The 25,592-nt window shown below is 37.9% G+C and overlaps 1 protein-coding gene across 6 annotated transcripts in view; it reads left to right on the top strand.

Annotated features, from left to right (window-relative positions):
* ZC3H12C (zinc finger CCCH-type containing 12C) overlaps positions 1-23,023 on the top strand; it is an 84,078-nt gene extending 61,055 nt beyond the window's left edge. For all 6 annotated transcript variants that reach the window (XM_032285652.1, XM_032285647.1, XM_032285649.1 and 3 more), the window contains exons 3-6: positions 4,581-4,720; positions 10,233-10,467; positions 14,512-14,618; positions 15,577-23,023. In XM_032285652.1, the coding sequence (XP_032141543.1) occupies positions 4,581-4,720; positions 10,233-10,467; positions 14,512-14,618; positions 15,577-16,973 (1,879 nt within the window). In that variant the 3' untranslated portion in view covers positions 16,974-23,023. The remainder of the gene's footprint in view (positions 1-4,580; positions 4,721-10,232; positions 10,468-14,511; positions 14,619-15,576) is intronic.
* The last annotated feature ends 2,569 nt before the right edge of the window (positions 23,024-25,592 follow it).

Below are 25,592 nucleotides of genomic sequence, written 5' to 3'. Positions count from 1 at the left end.
ATCAAGGCCCAAAGAATATGCTAATTCATAAATACAGAATTAACTGATTTTGTTAATGAGCAGAAAAACCCTGCATCCATGCAGCTAGCCCGTAAGTGGCTATAGAGCTATGGTGAATGTTCTCTGTGTATATGGAATTAAAGCTACGGTCCTTTTTTAGTAAACAGTCAACAGATAGTTCATTTGCATCAGTAACTACATGGCACTTACTCTGACATCCTGTTTTTCATAATACTTTCTCTGGCTCACTCTGATTTTGTAATTCTTTATCAGTACCTCCTCCAGTTATCCCTTATATTGTATCTAGCACATAGGATGAGTCACACCCTTCAAGGTTAGATTAAGTTTGGTCTCCCAAAACCTCTCCTAGTGTGACAAGTCTCATCTGCAGGTTTGAACCACCAGGTGACTGTCTGCTCAGGCTTAAATTATTATACTATGAATGATTCTGGATATTGCTGCCTGACCCGGACTTCCAAGACAACAGCAGCCATTCTAGGGATTTCTTGGTTAGCATTCATTTTGGAGGCTGATCAGCGGTATATTGGCTAGGAAAGTCCTGATAACTTAGGGATCCACCCTGCTCATTCCCACTTACCTGCCTTTCCCGCCTCGTGTAAAAGATAAGAACAGTAGCTTGCCCCCAAGTGCCATCTAAGGCTGGAAGGAGGATGAAAGGCAGTTACCAATTATATTGAATCTAATTTCGAGTTCCTGTGGGGTTCTACTGTACCTGGATGCAGAGCTACTGTGTTTTAGAGAAAGCACGCCTTCAACTTTATAGAAGTATTGCCAAATTGCTCTCCCAAATAGTTATGCCAATTTGCACTCCCACCTGTGATGTATGAGTTCCTACTTTCACACATTCTTGGCAACATCTGGTGTTTGCAGACTTTATTTTTACCAATCTGATGGGTGTGAAATAGTGTCTCATTTTGGCTTTAATTTGCATTTCTTTACTATTGAACATCTTTTCCTATGTTCATTGGTCATTTGGGTTTCCTCTTCTGTGAATTGATTGTTCATATATTTTGCATTAAGAAACAACTGGCTACCTCTTTTAATATATAAGTACTTTATATTCTGAGTCCTAACCTTTTGATTGGTTTTATATGTTGCAACTCTCTTCTCCAAAGCTATGACCTGTTATTTAATTATGGAGTCTTTTGTGTAAAGAACTTCTATGTGCTCTAATATATCTATTTTCCTTAATAGCATGTGTTTCTATGTCTTGTTTAAGAAGTATTTTCTTAGCCTGATGTGAATGTCTCTGATAACTTCTTCTAAAAGTCTTATAATTTTTATATTTAAATATTTGATCTATCAACAATTCATTTTTTGTATATGGTGTGAGATTGAAATGCAGTTTCATTTTTACCATAAGAATAACCAGTTGTCCTGGTACCATTTGCTAAGTAGTTCATCTTCCCCTCATTGATTTATAACGCACCTTATTGTTGGCCTTTTATTTTTCCATATTAATTTTAAGATTAGGTTCTCAAGTTTTGTGAAAAAAACCTTTGGAGAATTTCATTGGAATTGCAACATACAGATAAATTTGAAAATATTTGCCATCTTTCTTAATTCTTACTGACCATAAAAATAGTATGTTGTTCTTTTATTTAGGTCTTCCTTTATGCCCTTTAATATAGGTTTTCAATTTTCATTTTATCTATAAAGCTCTTGCATGTCTTTGTTTTTTCTTTTTTTAAAGATTTGGATGGCTTTTATTACATTACGAATGGGATCTTTGCAAATTAAAATTGTAAATTGGTTTTGCTACTATAGCAACACTAATTTTTTAACAAGGACATTATATCTGCAATGCAATAACATATTGTGGTAAAACCATGTATTGTATATGAGTTTCCATATGGTTTTTTTAAACATTTTTTTTCTCCTTAGTTTTGTGCAGAATTTGTGTATGTCCATTAGATCAAGCTTGTAATTGATTATTCCAATCATCTGTTTCCTTATTAAATGTTTTCTGCTTCTTTGGTCAATTAGTATGATTGTGGATTTTTTTATTTCTTCTAGTAATACTGTGATCTTTTGCGTTACCAATATGGAGACTGAGTTTAGAATGACTATAGCGTCCTATTAATTGTTCCCTTTTTACTATTACATAGTAACTTTTCTGCTCCTAATAATGGTTTTTACCTTAAAATATATTCTTTTTCTGGTATTCATAGAGCTATGCCAGTTTTCTTTTGGTTCATAGTATGCCTCGCTGCAAATAACAGAAAACTTGACTACAGTTTCTTAAACGCATGGAAGATTATGTTTTTCTCAACAAGATGGAGACATTTACCTTTAACGATGAGCCACTTTTCATCCTCATTCTTGTTTCTTCCCTGTGAGTCTTTGTGGGCAGTGAGGATAAAGAAAACAAACTTTATTACCAGAATTGCATAGTACAGTATCCTGTTTTAACATCTACAGAAACTTTATCCCATAATTGTCAATGGTTTGCTGTTTGCACACATCTTACGAAAGTAAATTATTTAATTAATTAGATAGACTGTTCTATTTCTAAAGTGAGTAGATGTGACACTTATCCTTACCAAACGATATTACCAGGAAGAAATGTTTATGCAGCCCTGTCATTAGGGCCAGAAGCAATTAAATGTTCAACTGTAGGTAAACCAGGTATCATTAGTTTACTAGCAAAGCTTAATACCGTAGATTTCAGACAAGATCTGGTTCATTTAGGGTGGTGTGGCCATAGACATAATGCAATAGATTTCTTTTTTTTTTTTTTTTTTTTTTTTTTTCACATTTTATTTCTTTATTAGGAAAAGTCAGACAGTGGCACTGTGTAGCAGGGTGCAGGAACTCCAGCCCACACTCTGGCCAACACGAATCACCTTACACACGGGCTAACAGTTCAGGAACAGGGTAGGCAAATTTATTCCCTTTAAACAACCAGGATTCTTAACACCCTATCAAGGTTTTCCTTCACTGTTCATCTGTGGTCAAATCCCAGATCCTGCCCACGCCAGAATACATCCATTTTTATTAAAAGGAGCATACACTGGTAACCACAGAACAGAAACCAGGTAACGCCAGGTCAGAGCAGAAGCTGCTGTCAGAGCCACAAGGTGGGCCGGCAGGCTGCCTTGAAGCAGATCGGTCCTGATTCCCCACTCACACAGGGCAATAGATTTCAAAGCATTAATGCAAAGTGAAAATGTAGTAAGGTTTTAGTTGTCTGACTTTTTGCATCTAGGAATACTTGGTACATGTGTTCTCTCTAGAGATATCATTTTCTACAGCTTTTCAGAAGACTGATTTAAATTTCAGTATTTTCCATGAAACCTAACATCAATTTGTACCTTTTGCTGCGGCATTCACCGGGCTATCAGGTAACCCTTCTTACCTAGAAAAGGACCTCAAAATTTCCCTTTCCTTATCCCATTCTCTGAAACTTCCAGTGCATCTGATTTCCTGTCTAATCATGGCCTGGACCATTAGGACAGAACTGTGGAACAATGTATTGTCTCTCTTTGTATTTGGAGCCTTCAACATCCACAAAGCAAGTTATTCTACTTCTTTTTTGTACTAAAAATGATTAGCTGTATGTTAGTTGGTTCTAATGTTTCCCAGGGAACCCTAGAACAAAATATGCCTAATGTTTAGTTTATGCTAAAAGTTCATAAAGCATTTACCTACATTATTTCATTCAGCCCTCTTTAGTCCTAAGAAGAAAAAAAAAAACCTCCATTATAGATAACAAATGGAGCCTTCACACTATGAAAGAACATAATTATTGCATTCAAAGCAGGGCCTTTTTCTTCAAAAACATTGGAATAAGTATTATTTTTCAATTATTAGGTTAAAGTGTACAAGCAGGACCTGGTGCTAAATACTTACTGAATGACTACACTTAGTTGTGCATTTTCTTTTTGACACTAAGGCTGCTAATCCAATTTTGAATGCCCTTTTGTCATTATTAATCCTTGTCCAACACAATATAGTTGAACAGAAACTAGGTATCTTTTCACTACGGTATACGCAAAGTGTTTCTTCTATGAGATTAAGCATTTTGAACATGTTTTTCCTTTCAGTGAGTGTGTAGTATGTTGTTTTACATTGGTCACCTAATAAAGTGTGTACGTGATTCAGTCATTGAGTATTGAAATATACACTAAGAACTCTTGAGAAAGAAAAGTTTTTAGAAACTCATAAGTATTCAGTCCTACTGATTTTATAGATTTTTTTTCTGTATGAGTTCTTGACATTTGACTGAAATTCTTGATGTGGTTGAAGGGAGCCCTTTCTGTTTTCTTTATTCTGATCAAAAACAGCTTGTGTCTTTCTGACTAGTTAACCTTTATAACTTTACCTTTGAAAACTCATTTTCTTTCTTCTCTGGAAAATAATTATTCCAATTTTTTTTCTCACAGATCTTGATTTTCAACTAGTTATCTTGATGTGTCTCTGAGCTATAAACTCCCATTTTAAATCTGGCATTTCTTATTACTGTTGTAATTATGTAATCATTTCTGTTTACAAACTTGAATTAATTTACTTGAATTTAGATTTCATTGTGTTTTAAGTGTTCTGTAATAATCTTTCAGCCATGGAAACAAAGAAGTATTTTCCTGCAGAGGAATAAAATTGGCAGTGGATTGGTTTTTGGAAAGAGGCCACAAAGATATTACAGTTTTTGTTCCTGCTTGGAGGAAAGAGCAATCCCGACCTGATGCTCTCATTACAGGTAGGCATATTCCAGGCAGTTGCTTGTTCCTAGCTTTCCTGTAATTCCCGTGCAGGTGTCTGGCACTGTCAGGTATCCTAATCCATCTCATTCATGTAAGAGGAAGTCTTGCGATATCACCCAGGAATGGGGTGCAGTGGCGCAATCTTGACTCACTGAAGTCTCTGCCTCCTGGACCCTTGTGCCTCAGCCTGCCGATTAGCTGGGATTACAGGCATGCACCACCACACCCAGCTACTTTTTGTATTTTTAGTAGAGACAGGGTTTCACCATGTTGGCCATGCTGGTCTCAAACTCCTGACCTCAACCTATCTGCCTACCTCGGCCTCCCAAAGTGCTGGGATTATAGGCGTGAGACACCGCCCTGTCCTGTTTTTGACTTTGAAAACTATCTGATTTTGTTAATAAAACATTAATCGTTGCTACATAAGCCAGTTTTTTTTTTTCTTTTGTGGAAACTCTGACTTCAAATTTTTTAAAATTCTGACCTTTAGAGAGATGCCAGGAGTCACAAGACCTGAATCCAAATCTGGCCTCACTAGCTATGAAGACTTTGAGCCACACAGTGAACCCTTCTGGACCCCAATTTTCTCATGTGCTATTATGGCATTAGACTAGGTGGCAGTCAGATTCTAATGACAACAGTTCAAAAAAGACATGTAAGACCCTAAAGTGTGCTTCAGTCCAGTCAAAAGAAACGTATTTTGCATTCTTTTGTAGTTTTAAAATGTATGAGTTTCAGGCAATGATGTCTTCTGTAACTGTTAATTATTGTTGTTGAACGTTTTGCTCAATTTCAGTGATTCACAATCAACATCTAACCTTTCTTGTCCTTCTCTCCACATCCAATATTGATAAAAACTGGGGCACCTGTATAAAGAAAACTGTAAAACATTTTAAATCAAAAACAAATAAAGAGACCACCTACCATATATCCAAAGGAGATAATTAAGACTTAATTTTTGGCCGGGTGTGGTGGTTCATCCTTATAATCCCAGGACATTGGGAGGCTGAGGCAGGCAGATCACTTGAGCACAGTAGTTTGAGACCATCCTGGGCAACATGATGAAACCCTGTTTTTACCAAAAATACAAAATATTAGCCAGGTGTGGTGGCATGCACTGTGGTCCCAGCTACCTGGAAGGCTGAAGTGGGAGAATTGCTTAAGCCCAGGAGGTAGAAGTTGTAGTACGTTGAGATTGCACCACTGCGCTCCAGACTGGGTGACACAGTAAGACCCCATCTAAGAAAAAAATAAGACTTCATTTTTATGTATAATTACTACATCATTGTTAAATTAACACAAGAATGAATAGGCAAGTAATGTTGGAATCCAAAGCATGGACTCAGACCCTAGCCTGTGTATGAATGTAAAGCAGAGAGTTCTTCATTCAGTCAGTAGCACCAAATATTGGCTAACCCTTTGGAAAAAGTATACTTGTTTAGACCCTTATCTTATACCATATAATAATAAATCCCAGGTGGTTGAAAACTTAATTGTCAAAAATCAAACCATCAAAGACCACTAGAATTTTCTAAATTTAAAACTTTTAGAAGAAATCATGAAGGAAAGGAAAGATTAAATTACATCAAAAGTAAAGCTCCAGCATTTTGAGAAACTTTCTTCGAAATGATAACTGACCAGTTGCCTAAGGAAAAAAATGCAACAAAGTAAAGAATCATGTCCTTAATATAAAAAGCTCCTACAGATTGATTTTTAAAAAAAACAAAACTTCTCTCTAGTATATAAGCAGCAAAACGCTAGGAATAGACAACTCCCAGAATACAAGCACCAAATAAGAAGGAAAAAAAGTTCAACCTCATTAGTAATTAAATAAATACAGATCTAAATAATGTTATTGTTTACCCAACAAATTAGCAGAGACAGCTGGACCCGGTGGCTCACACCTGTAGTCCCAGCACTTTGGGAGGCAAGGCAGATGGATCACTTGAGGTCAGAATTCAAGACCAGCCTGGCCAACACGGCAAAACCCCCTCTCACTAAAAACACAAAAAATTAGCTGGGCCTGGTGGCAGGCACTTGTAATCCCAGCTATTAGGGAGGCTGAGACACGAGAATTGCTTGAACTCAGGAGGTGGAGGTTGCAGTGAGCTGAGATGTACCACCATACTCCAGCCTGGGCAACAGAGCAAGACTCCATCTCAGAAAAAAAAAAAAAAAAAAAATTAGCAGAAATTTAAAAACTGATAGCACTCAGTCCCCTGAAGCAGTTACTGATAGACTGCGGTGGAAATTTTTACAACCTGTCAAGAAAGTAGTTGGTCTTAAAATGTTAATACTCTTGGATCTACTAGTTCCCCTTCCAAGAATAAGTTCCAAGAAACTAAGCAGAAGTATAGACAAATATTTATGACCAAAGATATCCCATGTAATGTTATTATTTAGAATAAAAAAATAAAAGTGTTCATTCATTGGAAGAATCGTTCAATATTAGGTTGTATCAAAATCATAGGATATGCATTGGAATATTCAGGTAGAATTTTTATGTTCTTTTACATAAAAGGCAGATTTTATTATTGTGTGTGTACACAGACAGGCATACATATATAGACATATATTAATAATGGAAAGAACAGAATGCACAGAAAATGATGAGAAGGAAATACACCAAACTGTTAGCAGCAGTTGCCTCTGAGTTGCAACTTTGTGAGATCTTTGTTTCTCCCTGCTTCTTAGTACTTGTCCTTACCTTTCTAATTTTCTACAGGGAACTTATAATATTTTGATAATAGGGGAAGGGGTAAAGTAAACTAAAAAAAGAAAAGCAATATTTAAGCATGTAAATGACTTTAAAGCTTCTTGAACATTAAAGAAATACGAAAGCAAGAAGAGAAAATGATAGTATACTGTGTGAAGAGTAGCTAAGTTTAGTTTTAAAAATACCAGCATGCCGGTCCCTGGAACACATCAATATGCAGATTGCTTTGTAAAATGCCAAACTAATGTCAGAGGCTTTTAGGTATTATAACCCCAGGGTAATAATTCTATTGACTAAAACCCTCAACCAAAACTGAGTAGCCCAGTACTCTTTCACTGTACCAAAAAAGACACTTGATAAAAAATATTTTTAAGCTGTCAGCATCGTAGATTCAGATCAGCACTTTTGCCAGTCTCCCATTCATTTATCAAATATTTAACAAGCACTAGCTATGTCTAAGTGCTGTGCTAAGAACTAGAAATTCAGTTAACTTACCAGTTTTATTGAACCCATTTTACTTAGGTCAGAATTATTTGTGTCATCCTAATTAGTATCCTTCCAACCTCTTTAGCAATTGAAGAAATGCAGATTAAGCAAGATGATGACTGTTAGGCCACGGAACTTAATCTACAACTCATTTTGGTGAGGCTCAAGACATGACATAGATGAGCAAACATCCTCACAATTGATAAAGTACCATAGATTACTCATGAACATAAGACAATGAATGGACTGAAAGCCTTCAGAGTATATAGGTTTAAGTAGCTCATTTATTCATTCCACAGATGTTCATTAAAAATCTACTGATGTGCCTCATGGGCTGGGTGCCGATGGATACAAAGATCAATGATACATGGCACCTGCCCTCAAAATGTTTATCAGGGAAGTAACACAAAACTATAATATGACAATTTCTATAGTTGAGAAGTAGTGAGCTTTTTTTTTTTTTTTTTTTTTAGACAGAGTTCCACTCTTGTTACCCAGGCTGGAGTGCAGTGGCGCGATCGCGGCTCACTGCAAACTCCGCCTCTTGGATTCAAGCAATTCTCCTGCCTCAGCCTCCCGAGTAGCTGGGACTACAGGTGCGTGCCACCATGCTCAGCTAATTTTTGTATTTTTAGTAGAGACGGGGTTTCACCATGTTGACCAGGATGGTCTCGATCTCTTGACCTCGTGATCCACCCGCCTCGGCTTCCCAAAGTGCTGGGATTATAGGTGTGAGCCACTGCGCCCGACCAGTAGTGAGCTTTTTTTAAAAAAAATCATGACATCTGTAGGTTTGTGCCTGCACTCTGTGCCAGGATTTACAATGGTAGGAAAATGGGGGACAGAGGAGTAAAAGTAGGAGGAAAGGATGGTTGAAAAGAATTTTTATCATTGATCAACATATGAACTCCAGTACCCTTTTTTCAGTCTCAAAACAAGTCAATAGAGTTACAAAATGCTCTAAGAGTGTGCCAACCAGCTGGGCACGGTGGCTCACGCCTGTAATCTCAGCACTTTGGGATGCTGAGGCAGGTGGATCACCTGAGGTTAGGAGTTGGAGACCAGCCTGGCCAACATGATGAAACCCCGTTTCTACTGAAAATACAAAAATTAGCCAGGTATGGTGACAGGTGCCTGTAATTGCAGGTACTCAGGAGGCTGAGGCACGAGAATCACTTCAACCCAGGAGGTGGAGGTTGCAGTGAGCTGAGATTGCACCACTGCACTCCAGACTGGGTGATAGGGCAAGATTTAGGCACCAAAAGAAAAAAAAAGAGTATGCCAACCACAGACAAAATGAGCGTCCCTCTACCTGGCCTTTTCTAATCAACAGATGTTTTCTCCAGATAATCACTTCTTATCTTTTACTTAGTCTGCTCCCCACCAGAATGCTAGCATTCATTACCATGTTTCACAGAAAGGTCATGGAGCATATCATAGCCTAGCACCACTTCTGACCTCACTGCCTCCTCTCTTTTTGAGCTTTCTGCATTTAAAGATATTTCCTCAGCTGGGCACGGTGGTTCATGCCTGTAATCCCAGCACTTTGGAAGGCCAAGGCAGGTGGATCATCTGAGGTCAGGAGTTCAAGACCAGCCTGGCCAACATGGTGAAACCCCATCTCTACAAAAATACAAAAATTACATACTTGTAATCCCAGCTACTTGGGAAGCTGAGGCAGGACAATTGCTTGAACCCAGGAGGAGAAGGTTGCAGTGAGCTGAGATCACACCATTGCACTCCTCAGCCTGGGTGACAGAGTGAGACTCCGTCAAAAAAAAAAGAGAAAAAAAAAGCTTTTTCCCTTTGCTGCTTTGACAATTTCTACTTCCTTTCATACTTTCCCACTAGTTAGAAGAAAATAACTACAAATACAAACAAACGCAAACAAACTTGGGAGGAAAAAATGTGTTGCTCACACCTGAACCCCACACCCCATACAGCTGCTTTGTTAGACTGGCGTTAAAGTAGGAATGCGGAAGAAGCTGTGTCCATAGTGGTCATGCTGATGACTCCAGCTCTTAAGCAAAAGCTTCACCTAATGACAGAATTTGCCCGATCATGTTTCAATTTTACACTGTTCATCTTTTTTCAATTATTTTTAAAGCCTTTATTATTAAAATTTCTGAAGGAAAAATACTATTGAGAGTTAGAAATTACGCCGTATCTACAAATTAAATCATAATCCGTAATTAAAGGATTACATATATATAGCTCATGTTATAAAATTTCACACTGTATGAAAGTTGCCGTGTGTGTTATATGTGTATTTAATTTTTGAAATCCTACCCTTATTATTCTTGCAGATCAGGAAATTTTACGTAAATTAGAGAAGGAGAAAATCCTGGTGTTCACGCCATCCCGGCGAGTCCAGGGGAGGCGAGTGGTGTGCTACGATGACAGGTTCATCGTGAAGCTGGCTTTTGAGTCGGATGGTATCATTGTGTCCAATGATAACTACAGGGATTTGGCTAATGAGAAACCAGAATGGAAGAAGTTCATAGATGAACGATTATTAATGTATTCATTTGTCAATGACAAGTAAGTAAAACCTTTTACTTGCCAGTGATATTGCATCCGTGAAAATATAACTAACCCTGGCAGCTGCTACAGAATTCTCTTTTTGCCGCTGTTGAGACCTCAAACAGGTTTCTAACAACTGATCTCCCCACCATTCCTCAGTGGGAGTCGGAAAAACTGCAGAATCATTGCTGCAGGAGGCCAGGTGTGAGTGGCAGGCCCGCCTTTCCCTGCAGAGGAAGCCTTCTAAGACTCTGTCTGAAGAACCTGAGGAAACTGGCATAGGGGGATTCTCATCTTCACCCTCAAAGGATTGCCTTAAAATCAATGTAGAGCAGTGACAGCTTACTAAATAAGCCATGCTTGGATTAACAACAGGGATACTTTGAGAAATTCATCCTCAGGCGATTTCATCATTGGTGTGAACATCATAGAGTGTACTTACACAAGCATAGCTGGTAGAGCCTACTACACACCTAGGCGATGCGGTACATACAGCCTTTTGCTCCCAGGCTACCAACCTGTGTAGCATGCTACTGTACTGAATACCGTAGGCAATTGTAATACAATGGTAAGATGTGTTTGTGTATCTAAAGATATCTAAACACTGAAAAGTTATATATACCATAAAATATGGTATAAAAGATTTCTAAATGATACATCTGTGTAGGGCACTTACCATGAATGGGGCTTGCAGGATGGGAAGTTGCTCTGAGTGGGTCAGTGAGTGAATGTAAAGGGCTGGGACATTACCATAAGCTACCATAGATTTTATAAACACTATATACTTAGGCTATACCAAATTTATCAAAAAATACTTTTTTTCAATAATATATTAACCTTAGCTTATAACTTTTTTACTATTAATATATAAACTTCTTAGTATTTAAAATGTTTCTCTTTTGTAATAACACTTAAAACGCATTGTACAACTGTACAAAAATATTTTCTTTATATCCTTATTCTATAAACTTTTCTATTTTTATTTTTTTCTTTCTTTTTAAACTTTTTGTTAAGAACTAAGACACAAACACATTATCCTAGGCCTACACAGGGTCAGGATCATCAAAATTACTATCTTCCACCTCCACATATTGTTCCCCGGAAGTCTTCTGGGGCAATGCAATGCGTGGAGCTGTCGTCTGCTACGATAACAGTGCCTCTTGAAATACTTCTGAAGGAGCTGCATGAAGCTGTTTTACAGTTAACGTTTTCTTAGACGTAGAAGGAATACACTCTAAAATAGAAACAAAAAGTATGATATAGTAACTACATAAACCAGTAACATACTTGGGTTTTTGTTTTGTTTTTGTTTTTGTTTTTCAAGATGGAGTCTTGCTCTGTTGCCCAGGCTGGAGTGCAGTGGTGCCATCTCGGCTCACTGCAGCCTCCATCTCCCAGGTTCAAGCAATTCTCATGCCTCAGCCTCCTGAGTAGCTGGAATTACAGGCATGCCCCACCACACCTGGCTAATTTTTGTTTGTTTAGAAGAGATGAGGTTTCACCATGTTGACCAGGCTGGGCTCTGCCTGCCTTGAACTCTCAAAGTGCTGGGATTACAGGCATGGGCCACCACACATGGCCAGTAACATCATTGTTTATCAAGTATTATGCACTGTCCATAATAGTACATGCTTTTATACAACTAGGGGCACAGTAGCTTTGTTGTACCAGCATCAGCATGATCACAAACACATAAGAAATACATTGTGCTATTATGTTACCAGCAACTTTTTAGCTCCACCATTATATATGCAGTCCATTGTTGACCAAGATGTTATGCATTGCATGGCTGTATATGAATTTTTAAAGTTCTTACACTAATGTAAGACTCTGGTCATGATCAGAATCTAAAAGTTGATAGGCCAGGTGCGGTGGATCACATGAGGTCAGGAGTTCAAGACCAGCCTTGCCAACATGGTGAAACCCCATCTCTACTAAAAATACAAAAATTTGCCTGGTGTGATAGTGCAGGCCTGTAATCCCAGCTATTTGGGAGGCTGAGGCAGGACAATTGCTTGAACCCAGGAGGCACAGGTAACAATGAGCCGAGATCATGCCACTGCACTTGAGCCTGGATGATGGAGCAAGACTCTTTCTCAAAAAAAAAAAAAAAAAAGTAAAAGTTGATAAATAAACAAATGGCATCAACAATCATATCTCATGAAAAGTAAATATATTTATAAATATGTAGAAAAAGTTCACCTCTTGCTAATCAAAAGTGCAAGCTGAATCTAAAAATATATTTCTCATTTAATTCACAAAAATAGTTTTGTATGTATGTTGTGCTATTAAAGATGCACTGATGTATTATTTGATACAGGTTCACAGAAGCCTCAAAAATATTATGATACATCTCCTACTGGAATAGTATTCAGCTCTTCAGAGTTATTATGAAAAGAAGAATTATGCCAGGCACAGTGGCTCACGCCTATAATCCTAGCACATTGAGAGGCTGAGGTGGATGGATCACCTGAGGTCAGGAGTTTGACACCAGCCTGGCCAACATGGTGGAACCCCATCTCTACTAAAAATACAAAAAACATTAGCCAGGTATAGTGGTGGGCGCCTGTAATCCTCGCTACTTGGGAGACTGAGGCAAGAGAGTTGCATAAACCTGGGGGAGTGGAGGTTGCAGTGAGCCAAGATCATGCCACTTCACTCTAGCCTGAGCGAAACAGTGAAACTCTGTGTCAAAAGGAAATCTGTGTTTGATTAAAGCCATGTAAAAATGATATGTGCACACTGAAAATGACTTAAATCTGACACAGCAGAGACATGGAGAGTAATTGTATTGAGATTGTGGGATTGAGTGACTTTGTCTTCTATTTTGTAACATGTAATGTTACCATATTGTTTGTAATAATAAACACTGTATTTGCTAAGTGTTACTACTCAGCCATGTTTACACTTCTGTGAGTGTTCATACATTATTTCCATTATTCACATTTTATAGGTAAATACTTGAGTTTAAGTTCAAATGCTGATATAATGAGTAGCAGAATTCTTCAAGCATAACTTCATTATTCAATGTCATAAATTCTTCTCTTCTTTATTAGTCCATCCAAAATAGTAAGTTTAGTTCCTTAGCATTTTTTCTATCTCAGCTGAGAAGTGAATTCAAATAGAGGAAGAGAATAGATCGGAAATAGATATAATTGAACTTGACTATGCCATGCGACTGGATAAAAATCACTTCATTTACCTAAACCTAAATTAGAAAAGTTTACGATTCTAGGCCAGGCGCAGTGGCTCAAGCCTGTAATCCCAGCACTGTGGGAGGCCGAGGCGGGTGGATCACGAGGTCAAGAGATCGAGACCATCCTGGTCAACATGGTGAAACCCCGTCTCTACTAAAACTACAAAAAAATTAGCTGGGCATGGTGGCGCGTGCCTGTAATCCCAGCTACTCAGGAGGCTGAGGCAGGAGAATTGCCTGAACCCGGGAGGCGGAGGTTGCGGTGAGCCGAGATCGTGCCATTGCACTCCAGCTTGGGTAACAAGAGCGAAACTCTGTCTCAAAAAAAAAAAAAAAAAAAAAGAAAAGTTTACGATTCTGTCAAGTGGAGCAAATACTTCATGGGATCGTGGTTAGGATGCCATGACGTAGTGTGTCAAGTGCCTGGAACTAACCAGGGTTTGGTAAGTTCATACCTTCCCCTTGTGTTCTAGCCCCCTCCCTTCTCAGCTGCTCCGCCTCGCCCCACCTGCAGCAATCCACTTCACAAGGTCTGTGCTGATTAAACTCTCCAAAAGTGTCACTGGAATCACTTCCTAAAACCCTTACAATATCCCAAGACTGAGAGGAAGGAAGAATTAATAGGACATGCTCAACTCAAAACTTACTTGAATTAAACACAATTGCAGCTTGAAACAGTTTTAATTTTCATTAAGAAATGAGAACTTCATGTGCTGATTTTTTTTAACTCTGTAAACGTTGAATCAAAACACTTGTGTTAAAATTTCAAAAAACAAATTCTTATAGTGAACAAATCTTTGTACTCTTTTCAGAAGTAAATTATCAGCCTCCTACTTAGGTGTCGTTTTTTACTATCTCCATGACAGGTTCATGCCCCCTGATGACCCTCTTGGCAGACATGGCCCCAGTCTGGATAATTTTCTGAGGAAGAAACCTATTGTTCCTGAACACAAAAAGCAGCCTTGTCCATATGGTAACTTTCTTTATGAATATTAAGTATATGCCTTTAGAACACAATATTTTGTTAAACTTTTGTTAATAAAAATAAACACAAAATTTTGGATGGCATAATATGTGGTTCTTTGGATTCCAGTTAAATTTCAGAAAATGTCTTAGCCATGAAAAATAATTATTTTTACCTGTTTGGATTCAATATAAATGCATTTCCTTATATATTGGCTCAAAAAACACTGTTAATTCTACATGAAGTCAGTTTTTAAGTGAAGAAAAATTTGGGAGTTTTTAAAATCTAGAAACAAATCAAATGAGCATGGTTCTATCGCCTACAGTAGTACACTATGCTCTTCAAAACAGAATTTTCTCCCTAATTATAAAGTTCTACTAGAAGAGAAGGGGCAGTTAGCAGTTGAGGACACAGAGGTATTAGCCAAAAGTTCTGGAGGTGGCCGGGCGCAGTGGCTCACGCCTGTAATCCAAACAGTTTGGAATGCCATGGTGGCGGGATCACATAAGGCCAGGAGTTGAGACCAACCTGATTAACATGGTGAAACCTGGTCTCTACTAAAAATACATAAAAATTCACTGGGCGTGGTGGCGCATGCCTGTAATCCCAGCTACTCAGGTGGCTGAAGCACAAGAATTGCTTGAATTTGGGTGGCAGAGGTTGCAGTGAGCTGAGATCACACCACTGCACTCCACCTGGGTGACAGGGCAAGATGCTGTCTCCAGAAAAAAAAAAAAAAAAGTATGGAGGTGATTATTACTCATTCGGCCAACTTCCTACTGCTCTTGATAGTAAGAAAGTGAGAAGACTGAGAAGTGACGTTTCTCAGGAGTAAAGAAGAGGGTAACACTCAGCACAACTCCCAGTTCTGTCTTTGTCTCTTCTGCAAGTTAGAAACATAGAGCCAAACTGAGTTTTCAGGATCTGATGGTATGTTCCTTTGCCTAATTAATTTTACTCTTCTTAGGAAAGAAGTGTACCTATGGACACAAGTGCAAATATTACCATCCCGAAAGGGGCAGTCAGCCGCAGCGGTCAGTGGCTGATGAACTCCGTGCCATGTCCAGAAATACGGCAGCCAAAACTGCAAATGAAGGGGGACTGGTGAAAAGCAACAGTGTTCCTTGTAGCACCAAGGCTGATAGCACTTCTGATGTCAAACGAGGTGCTCCAAAGAGGCAATCAGATCCAAGCATAAGGACTCAAGTCTACCAAGACCTAGAAGAAAAGCTTCCCACCAAAAACAAATTGGAAACAAGGTCCGTACCTTCCTTAGTTAGCATCCCAGCTACTTCTACTGCAAAACCCCAAAGCACTACATCTTTAAGCAATGGCCTTCCATCTGGAGTTCATTTCCCACCTCAGGATCAAAGACCACAGGGACAATATCCTCCAATGATAATGGCAACCAAAAATCATGGAACGCCAATGCCTTATGAACAGTATCCAAAATGTGACTCGCCTGTTGACATTGGATATTATTCCATGCTGAATGCATACTCAAATCTGAGTCTCTCAGGCCCACGAAGCCCTGAAAGGCGTTTCTCCTTAGACACAGATTATAGAATAAGTTCTGTAGCTTCTGACTGCAGCAGTGAAGGGAGCATGAGCTGTGGGAGCAGTGACTCCTATGTGGGGTACAATGACCGGTCCTATGTCAGCTCCCCCGACCCACAGCTAGAGGAGAATCTGAAGTGTCAACACATGCACCCTCACAGCCGCCTTAATTCTCAGCCCTTCCTGCAGAATTTCCACGACCCCTTAACCAGAGTGCAAAGTTACAGTCACGAAGAACCAAAGTTCCATCACAAGCCTCCTCTTCCGCACTTGGCTCTGCACCTGCAGCACCCCGCTGTGGGCGCCCGGTCCAGCTGTCCTGGCGACTACCCCTCTCCTCCAAGTTCAGCACACTCTAAGGCACCACACCTAGGGAGGTCCTTGGTGGCCACGAGAATAGACAGCATCTCTGACTCTCGACTTTATGACAGTTCTCCTTCAAGACAAAGAAAGCCTTATTCCCGCCAGGAAGGCCTGGGAAGCTGGGAGAGGCCAGGTTATGGGATCGATGCCTATGGGTACCGGCAGACTTACTCCTTGCCCGATAACTCCACGCAGCCGTGTTATGAGCAGTTCACCTTCCAGAGCCTCCCTGAGCAGCAGGATCCAGCCTGGCGGATCCCGTACTGTGGAATGCCGCAAGATCCCCCCAGGTATCAAGACAACCGAGAAAAGATTTATATCAATTTGTGCAACATCTTCCCACCTGACCTTGTGAGAATTGTCATGAAAAGGAATCCCCACATGACAGACGCCCAGCAGCTCGCTGCAGCCATTTTAGTGGAGAAATCCCAGCTGGGTTATTGAAAGATGATGCATCTTTGTGGTGTTTAGTAGTTTTTTGTTCAGCTCAAATGCTGAGGGAGGTTTGCTACAATAGCACATGTGATCTCCTTCTCAGCAAGGAGGTTATATAGTATCCATTTATGTGAAATACTGTATCATGGAATCTGTATGTATAGCCCCACATGGTGGAAGTATCACACGGGATTGCTTTACATTTAAACTTTTTTTTAACATTTCCTTTTTAAAGCTATATCCTTGGCTGGAAATTTTTCCAGTTTGATTTAATAGATGTATCTGTGATCTTTGATATTAATCTTTGGTGCATCAGGGGTTTATATGCAGCACTTTTTATCCTTGTTTTGTGTTTTATTAACTTGGTGTTTGCCTATCAATTGCAAGCAATTACAATACCTTCAGAATGTGGGACATTTGACAAGACCTAGCAAACTATTTTTTCAAGCCAAGCTTAATTAGACTCTTTTACAGCTTTTTAAGTTATTTTTATTTGGGGAAAGTGGGCTTCTTTGTGCTATAATCATTATTTATAGAAACAAAGATATACTACAGCACTGACTTTATATTTTAAACAAAATGTAAGTTACCAGTTTTATGTTGAAATGGGTAACAGTATATATATTAGAATGATTTACAATATGGCACTTTTCATTGTGTTATTTTTGTTTGGATTTTTTTCTGTTAAGAAATTAGTTAATTTAATATGGTCGATTTAAAAGAAAGCAGATGCAATCAATGGAAAAAATGTTTCCATTTTTTTTTTTTTTAAATGAATAAGGCAAAAGCCGTAACTGTTACAGGTTAGAGCTTCGTTATCCAGCTACAACGTGCTTCTAGACAGTAGAAATGGAATTGATTTCCTAGATTTCCATTAACTTGTATTTTTAATATGTCTGTCTTTTTTGTTTTGGGGCACAACAATACTGGATAAAATAACCCTTTCACAGCACTTGCCTGTTTTTAATGAATCTAATTATTCACAATGCAACTTTTATATTTAACATGCGCTTTAGCTTTCCTGCTATTTATCAAGGCTGGCCTGAGGTGGTTTTGTGTTGAGGATATGCAACGTTTCTTGATACTGCACTATAGAAATGGTAATGGAGGAGTTGTAAATGGTAATTTAAAATTTTTGTAAGATATTGTATATTTTCCATTTTCCTGAAGGTAGTTTTCTTGGGGGGCCTGTTATATTATTAAGGCCAGATTCTTGCCACATATAGTGTAGTTTTAGATACAGACTAAAGTCTGTTCTAGTATTAGTAAGGGATATTTCTGGTTTCAAAGTCATGGGTTTTGCTAGCAGTGAATACATTTCTGTGGATTAGAAGATAGATTTTGCAGTCAGTAGCAGACAGTTGTGTGATTGATATCACTTGACTGTTGCCTCCAGATTTTGAATTGTACTTCGTGTAAGAGACGAGTTCAGATCTTTCTCTGTAGTCTGCCTAGATGCCCTGGTTATTGTGATTATTCTACATGCTACAGTTTGAAGTAAAGCCCTGAAAAACCAGAAAGTACCTTTTACTGTTGATACAAATTGTATCTTTTTAACTATAAGAACTATTTTGATTTGTAGATCTAGTTAAAACACAAGTATGTAACTATGATTAGACTTTTGGGCAACATTTTATCCCTTATTTAAATACAAATTTTTAAAGTAAAAATTGAGGTCTAGAATAGGTTAGAAAATAAAAATAACAATTTAGATAAATAAAAGTGTCTGTTTTAGTTTTATATAATATATTAAAACACATTAAATAAATTTATTGGCATTTTCTTTCTCCTAAAACTTACCTAGTGTGAGCTTAAAATAAAGGTAAAATGCTGCCTGAAAATAATGTCCAAGCACCTTTGACTAGGATAACATTTTCACTACTTGTGCGACACTGTGTGTTGCATGAAGTAGGATTTGGGTATACAGTAAATGCTTCTAAAAGGCATTGTGCATATTGACATATCCAATAATCTGAACCGTGTTCAGCAAACTTAATTCAGGAAAGTGGTATTCTACACAATTATTGCTGTTGTGTTTGAAATGAGTGGCACTCATCTGTACCCAGAAATAATATGGGTGAGGCCACACAACCCATTCTGAGTGGTGTCTGTCTGAGAGCAACCCTACTCACATGTGAAATTGTTCTCCTTGATTTGGTTAGTCACTGTAAAGCAAGTTTAAATGTAGAGGCTAACTCAGTGCCAAAAATAGGATAATAAATGTGTAATATATTTTATTTTATTCATATTCTAAGACTTTTTTTAGTATGAAATCACTTTTAAATTATACATTTGTTTTGTTTCCATTTTCTACATTTTAGCATTTTCATTATTTGAACATCTGCCAAATTTTACTACATGTATTTCAATGAGATCTTAGGTGAGATATGTGTGACACTTTGAATTTGACCTTCTTGTGTTATTAGTTGACTATTTGTCATTGCCTCATGGATTTTAAATCGTGGGAAAACAGTGTAGCCAGCTGTCACCTATACTGAAGTGAATAGCTCTGAACTACCCACACTAAATCCTTCAGTATAATTAGTTATGAGTTTAAAAATAGCAGTTTTCTTATGTGAAGAGGACAATTTGTCCCCTTTTTTTGAAGCACCAATGTTGCTTTCAGAGCTGTAGAATGAGATAATTGGCAGACTTTAAGTACAGCAAATTCTTACTTATCTAAAGCAATAAGTAAAAGGAGTTCACCATTAAATTCAATCCATCGCTGATCCCAAGCCTTCATTTTAGCCAAAACTTTTTTCTAACCAAATCTTTTACCAGACTTGCTAATAAATAACCAGAGAGGTGTGTTAATAAGTGAAATTGCCAGACATGGTCAACTGATGAGAAAAAAAGGATTCAGATTGGAGTATTTTGCCCCTGAATAATTGACAGTTGACTGTACTTTTACACAGTAATTAACCAGTCTGTTGTCTCTGTGTCTTAGTCCAGAGGGAATAGTACCCAACTGGCCAAATACTGGCCCTTAGTATTTCCTCCTTTCTTGCATGTGATACAGACGTTTTCAGTCTTTTTTTTATGATTGCTCTATATATCCTGATAAGAGTTTGTCATTGACCTACACATTTGGAAGAAATGCCCACCAGGATAAGATATTTGATACTGGTGGAAACTTGAACTTCATGTTTTTATGAGAATTCATTTATGAGAATATGTAATATAACTGAAGAGTATTTTATATATATCTATATACACAAATATGTATTTGTTATGTGGTATTAAAAACAGGGGTTGGGGGAGTGCTTCTGATGACTAACTTTTCTCTAATTAAACTATGTTTCTTTGAGTTGTGGACGACCAAGTCAGGGGTCTGGACGGCCAATGATAAGATTTAGAACCACTTGGATGGAAAGCAATTCTTCACTGGTTTTATTCTTGGTATTTTAAAAGAATTATTTTGATAATTGTAATAGAATGTGTACTTTTGAAATACACAAAAAGTTTAAAGTAGTATTGATTATACAAATAATTATTTAACATGTCTTTTATGGATGTATCTATATGTATATAGACAGTAATATATTTATAAAACAAATATACTTTGCTTATGTTATAGCTGTTTGTGGCAGGTGGGAGGATGGCTCTGTGTACAGTGTGTGTGTGTGTGTGTGTGTGTGTGTGTGTGTGTTTTGAAAACTCTCGAGCTGTTTTCCCTCTGATTTACAATGGTATTTACGTAGTATATTTGGTTTTCATTATTCTTTTTGCTATCCAACTTCCTTATTCAAGATAAGATATACCATTTTCTGACCATTCTGTTGGTATATGGTGCATCCGTTTTATGATCATCTAACTTCTGGAGAATTTCCAAGTGACCTGAAATCAAACAGGTTCTGGCTGAACATATGCTTATGTTCCAAATATATTAAAGATGGTAATTCAGCTAACATGTTAAGCTTCCAAGGTATATACACCAACAAATAAAATGAGGTATTAAAAAGAGATGGATTATATACATGCATTAGAATAAGAGAAAACAGTGTTAATGAAAGTAAAGAAACATATACTGTCTTAGCCCCCTAGGGAAGGGGTGACTTTTTCTGTGAAGGATCAGATAGTAAATAATTCAGGAATCATATGGTCTTAAAATACCATCTTAAAAACTACTCACCTCTGCCTTTATAGCATAAGAACAGCCACAGATAATATGTAAACGAATGAGTGTGGCTGTGTTCCAATAAAACTTTATTTACAGAAACAGGAAGCAGGGCAGATTTGGCCTTTGGGCCATAGTTTGCTGATCCCAAGCAGCAAATCCTAGTATATGTTAATAGAAGAAATAATAATTGCATTTCAGTTGATATTAAAAGAAAATCTGACGTCCTTCAAAGGAGAATTGTGAGACACTCAAAGCATCTTAATTCATTTGAGTTTTTTTAACCTGTTTACACCCATTATTTAAGATATTTCATGTGTTTAACCGCAAAAAAAGCATGCTGTTAAAATGTTTTAATATGTATTGAATTTTTTTCATGAACCTTTCATTTCTATTGATAAATAGGAATCCCTTACCAATCTTTTGTTTTTTAATAGCCTCATGGACCAAAAAAAATCTGTCACAGCATTTAATTAGCCACAAATACATTTTGGCTGCATTTACCAGTTACATTTTTCTGTTGGTTTTGGCTTCTAATAAATGACATATCTGCCATTCTTTAAAAACGGTTTTAAAGAAGATAAATATATTGTAATTTCACATGCTATAGCTTTATTCTATATGATTAAAAATCGTGACTAGTGTAATTGTAGCTATAATGTGAGTGGCATGTTTCAATGTAACTCTTTATAAGAAATAAAATGTATCTCTGCTTTGCCTGTCCAGATCTTTAATGTAGGTTTTTCACATGCCTTGGGACTGTCCTTGGTGAATGATATTCTTCATATGATCATGTGTAATTTGAATTGATTGGAAGTACACGCTGCTGAGCATGTTGATTCACAGTGCTTTATACCTGGTGTTGCATCAGTAACATCCTTTTAGTCTGAACATCATTATCCACTTAAATAGTTGAACTTTCTTTTAAAATTGGAATGCAACTCTAGGTTTTAACAACGTTTATTGTTTAAGTGGTGGCTTTGTTTTTCCTTAGTAGTTTCTGTTAACTTGCTTGTCACTCCTGTTAACTGTTATGGATTAGAAGTGGCTTTTCCTCTAAGATCCTATTTAGATTTAAAGAAAATTTAAGGTTTTTGCCATTTGGCGGTAGAAAATGTGCATGTTTTAACTTCGTTTTTTAAAATCCGTAACATTTTACTTCTTGAACGATGTACCAAATTTGCCAGTTTTCTGTCCAAGTATTTAAGATGAATAACAAGATGTTGTCCGTTAACGCTTTCGCCATCTTTCTTAAAGCAGCTTATGTTCCAAGGGAAAAAGGCATTGAAAAGCAATGGTTTGTTTTTGTGAAGAATATGTTTTTGAATTTCTTCAGCTTTTTTGAAATTATACATTTCTTACCTTATGTGAAATATTCACAAACATGCAAACTTCTGCAGAGACAAAGCGTTTCATTGCAAGTGTACCAAGTTATTGATTTTATCTTTTGCTTTTAGGGTTTTTTCTCCCAAACCAGAGTCATATGCTGCTAGTAGAATTTTTTATTTGATCCTGTGATCTTTTCTTATAGGAAAAGTAAGGCAAAGGATGTTTAGTGTAACCATCTGATAAACTAATGTGATTGTATTTATCCTCTGTTCTGTGTATTTCTGTAATGGACTCTTTACAATTCCCAAAGCAGTATTTTAGACCTACTGGACATCTGTATCAAAACAGCTATGTGATTCTGCCACTGAGAAAAAAATTTAAAATTAATTTTTCTTATGGTGGTTTGTTTTTCTTTCATAAAGACATTGATCTCATATGGCAGCGTAGATGCTAAATAAAAGCATCATACTTCTGTAGTTTGCCTGCATTCAGTGGTTAACATTATGAGCATTGTGTAAGATAAACGTGTGGTCAGTATCATCAATGTAAATGTTAGAGCCATAATTAATTCCTATGAAAATTGAAATTAAATGTCAAAGACAACTAGACATCACTTAAGCCATGATGAGAGTGTTTTTTTTTTTTTTTCTCAACCCGTCATTATGGTGTTGGTTCCTGGTGGTTTTGAGGTATCATCTGGTGTCTGCCTAAGAGTGTTGTTGGTAGGGACCTGGAGTTTGGATGCTAGATGACACGGACATCCTCTTTTCTGATTATGAGGGCTGCCAATTGATTAAAAATGTATTGAAGAGTCCGGGCGCAACGGCTCATGCCTGCAATCCCAGCACTTTGGGAGGTCGAGGGGGGCGATTCACTTGAAGTCAAAAGTTCGGGACCAGCCTGGCCAACATGGTGAAACCCTGTCTCTACTAAAAATACAAAAAAAAAAAAAAAAAAAAAAAATTAGCTGGTCATTGTAGCGCACGCCTATAATCCCAGCTACTCAGGAGGCTGAGGCAGGAGAATTGCTTAAACCCCAGAGACAAAGTTTACAGTGAGCCAAGATCACGCCACTGCACTCCAGCCTGGGTGGCAGAGCGAGATTCCATCTCAAAAAGTGTATCTAAAAGACTCATATTGGTGCAGTGGTATTTACTAGAATGCATCCTAACTTTGAGCACAGATGTCCATGACACCCTGACAGGCAGTGGGGCACAGAGAACGAGCATCCACACATTCCCCTTCAAGGAGTTCACCTTCCTGTAGCTGGCCTGGAATGTACAGAGCCACGTAGCCAACAGGAATAAGGATTTTGTTTGTAAATATAGATTGAACAGATTTGAATGAATAGAAATGGAAATTTTTATCTCTTTAATAGTTGAGGCTGGAAAACTTAGATCACTGTGGGGAAATGTTCTGCTTCTGTGAAATTTCTGCACAGATTGGGAGAGAATGCAGACAGCTGTCAGGTACTCCAGGGCTGTGTTTGAATCTCAGTCCTGCACGTATTACTATGGTAACTATATATATATATATGACACACAATATGTAGAATTTGGGCAAATTCTCTTTTAGAGTCTTTTTCATACGCAGTTGTGAAATGATGAGAATGCCCATCTCACAGGCTTATTGTCATTAGCTAGATGGTGGTGATGACAGTGGGCGTGAGGATGACTCAAGGACAGAAACAAACAAATACAATGTCACATCCACTCTGTTCTTGCTGAAGTAAAACAGCAATCTTCACTGTATCCCAACTATTCTAGAGAGCAGTATCTCCCCGACCCAATTGTCCTAATGATTTTCTATCAATGAAATACTCTGTTTCTGATGCAGTCACCGTATTGAAATGTTCTCATGATCATGATTTAACATTGGTACGATCTGTGTCATTGCATGAGAAGCCACTATTTCAGAGAGCAGGTTCTCCTCCTACATTGCTTTTTGGACCTTTGCTTTTCATATTTTTCCCTAAAATTGCTTTTGCGTTAAATTCTCCCCCCCCCCCCCACACACACACTTGATTACTTTAAGCTGTGTAACTGCAATCTTAGGGATTTAGACCATTTATTTTGGCTCTACTAGCAGAGGTGATCACTGATGTTTCATTGTTGGCAGAGGAGTCAGCATATTCAAAATAAGCATTAGGTGTGAGAGCTCCCCAGGTACTTCCATAGGCTGAGGGAGAATCCAGAAGAATATGCTATCAGGCTCCAGTGTTACCCGGGATAAGGACTTTATTTATTCTCCACCTAGTATCATTGGGTTAATACACATTGATTAATGAGGTAGCATGTGAGGAGGGGAATTTGGTAAAAAGCAACTATAATAGTGAATTTCTTCAAAACAAAACACCTGCATGCAGTTGGGCCTCTCATTAGTTAAACATCCTTATTTCTTTTTTTTTTTTTTTCTTTTTGAGACAGAGTTTTGCTCTTGTTACCCAGGCTGGAGTGCAATGGTGTGATCTCGGCTCGCCGCAACCTCCGCCTCCCGGATTCAAGCAATTCTCCTGCCTCAGCCTCCCGAGTAGCTGGGACTACAGGTGTGCGCCACCATGCCCAGCTAATTTTTGTATTTTTAGTAGAGACAGGGTTTCACCATGTTGACCAGGATGGTCTCGGTCTCTTGACGTTGTCATCCACCCACCTCAGCCTCCCAAAGTGCTGGGATTATAGGCGTGAGCCACTGCGCCCGGCCAAATATCCTTATTTCTTAGCCTTTGCACCTCAGCCTCTGTTGCCATTTTAGAGTTAATGGTTTTCATTTTTGTGTTTTTAAAGGATTTTAAAATTTTTTAACATTTTAAAGATTTCCCTTTGTAAAGATTTTTAAAACAATCTTTTAAAAAATTTATTTCTTTCTAGGTGCAGTCATCACCCTTGGGTTAAGAGTACACAGCCCAGCTCCACACATCCTGCATGTAGCAGATTGGCAAATTACTAAACAGTAATAATTGCCCCATCTCCTAGGGTGGTTAAGAGTAAATGAGCTGAAACAAGTAAAACCCTTTGAACATGCAAATCCATAGTGTGTGTTCAATAAGTGACAGCCATTATTATGTAAATAACTAGGGATATTTAAAATGCATAGTAATTTTGAGACGTTCTCAATAGAGCCTTCCTTGTATCTATAGCTATGCTGTGGAAGAGTCCGAATTCTAACAATCAATGTAATTTGAT

Source organism: Sapajus apella, unplaced genomic scaffold (genome assembly GCF_009761245.1).
Source record: "Sapajus apella isolate SASKATOON/1434 unplaced genomic scaffold, GSC_monkey_1.0 scaffold16, whole genome shotgun sequence".
Lineage (NCBI taxonomy): Eukaryota > Metazoa > Chordata > Mammalia > Primates > Cebidae > Sapajus > Sapajus apella.
The sequence above is the reverse complement of the archived record's forward strand: the minus strand, read 5'-3'. Positions and strand labels throughout refer to the sequence as shown.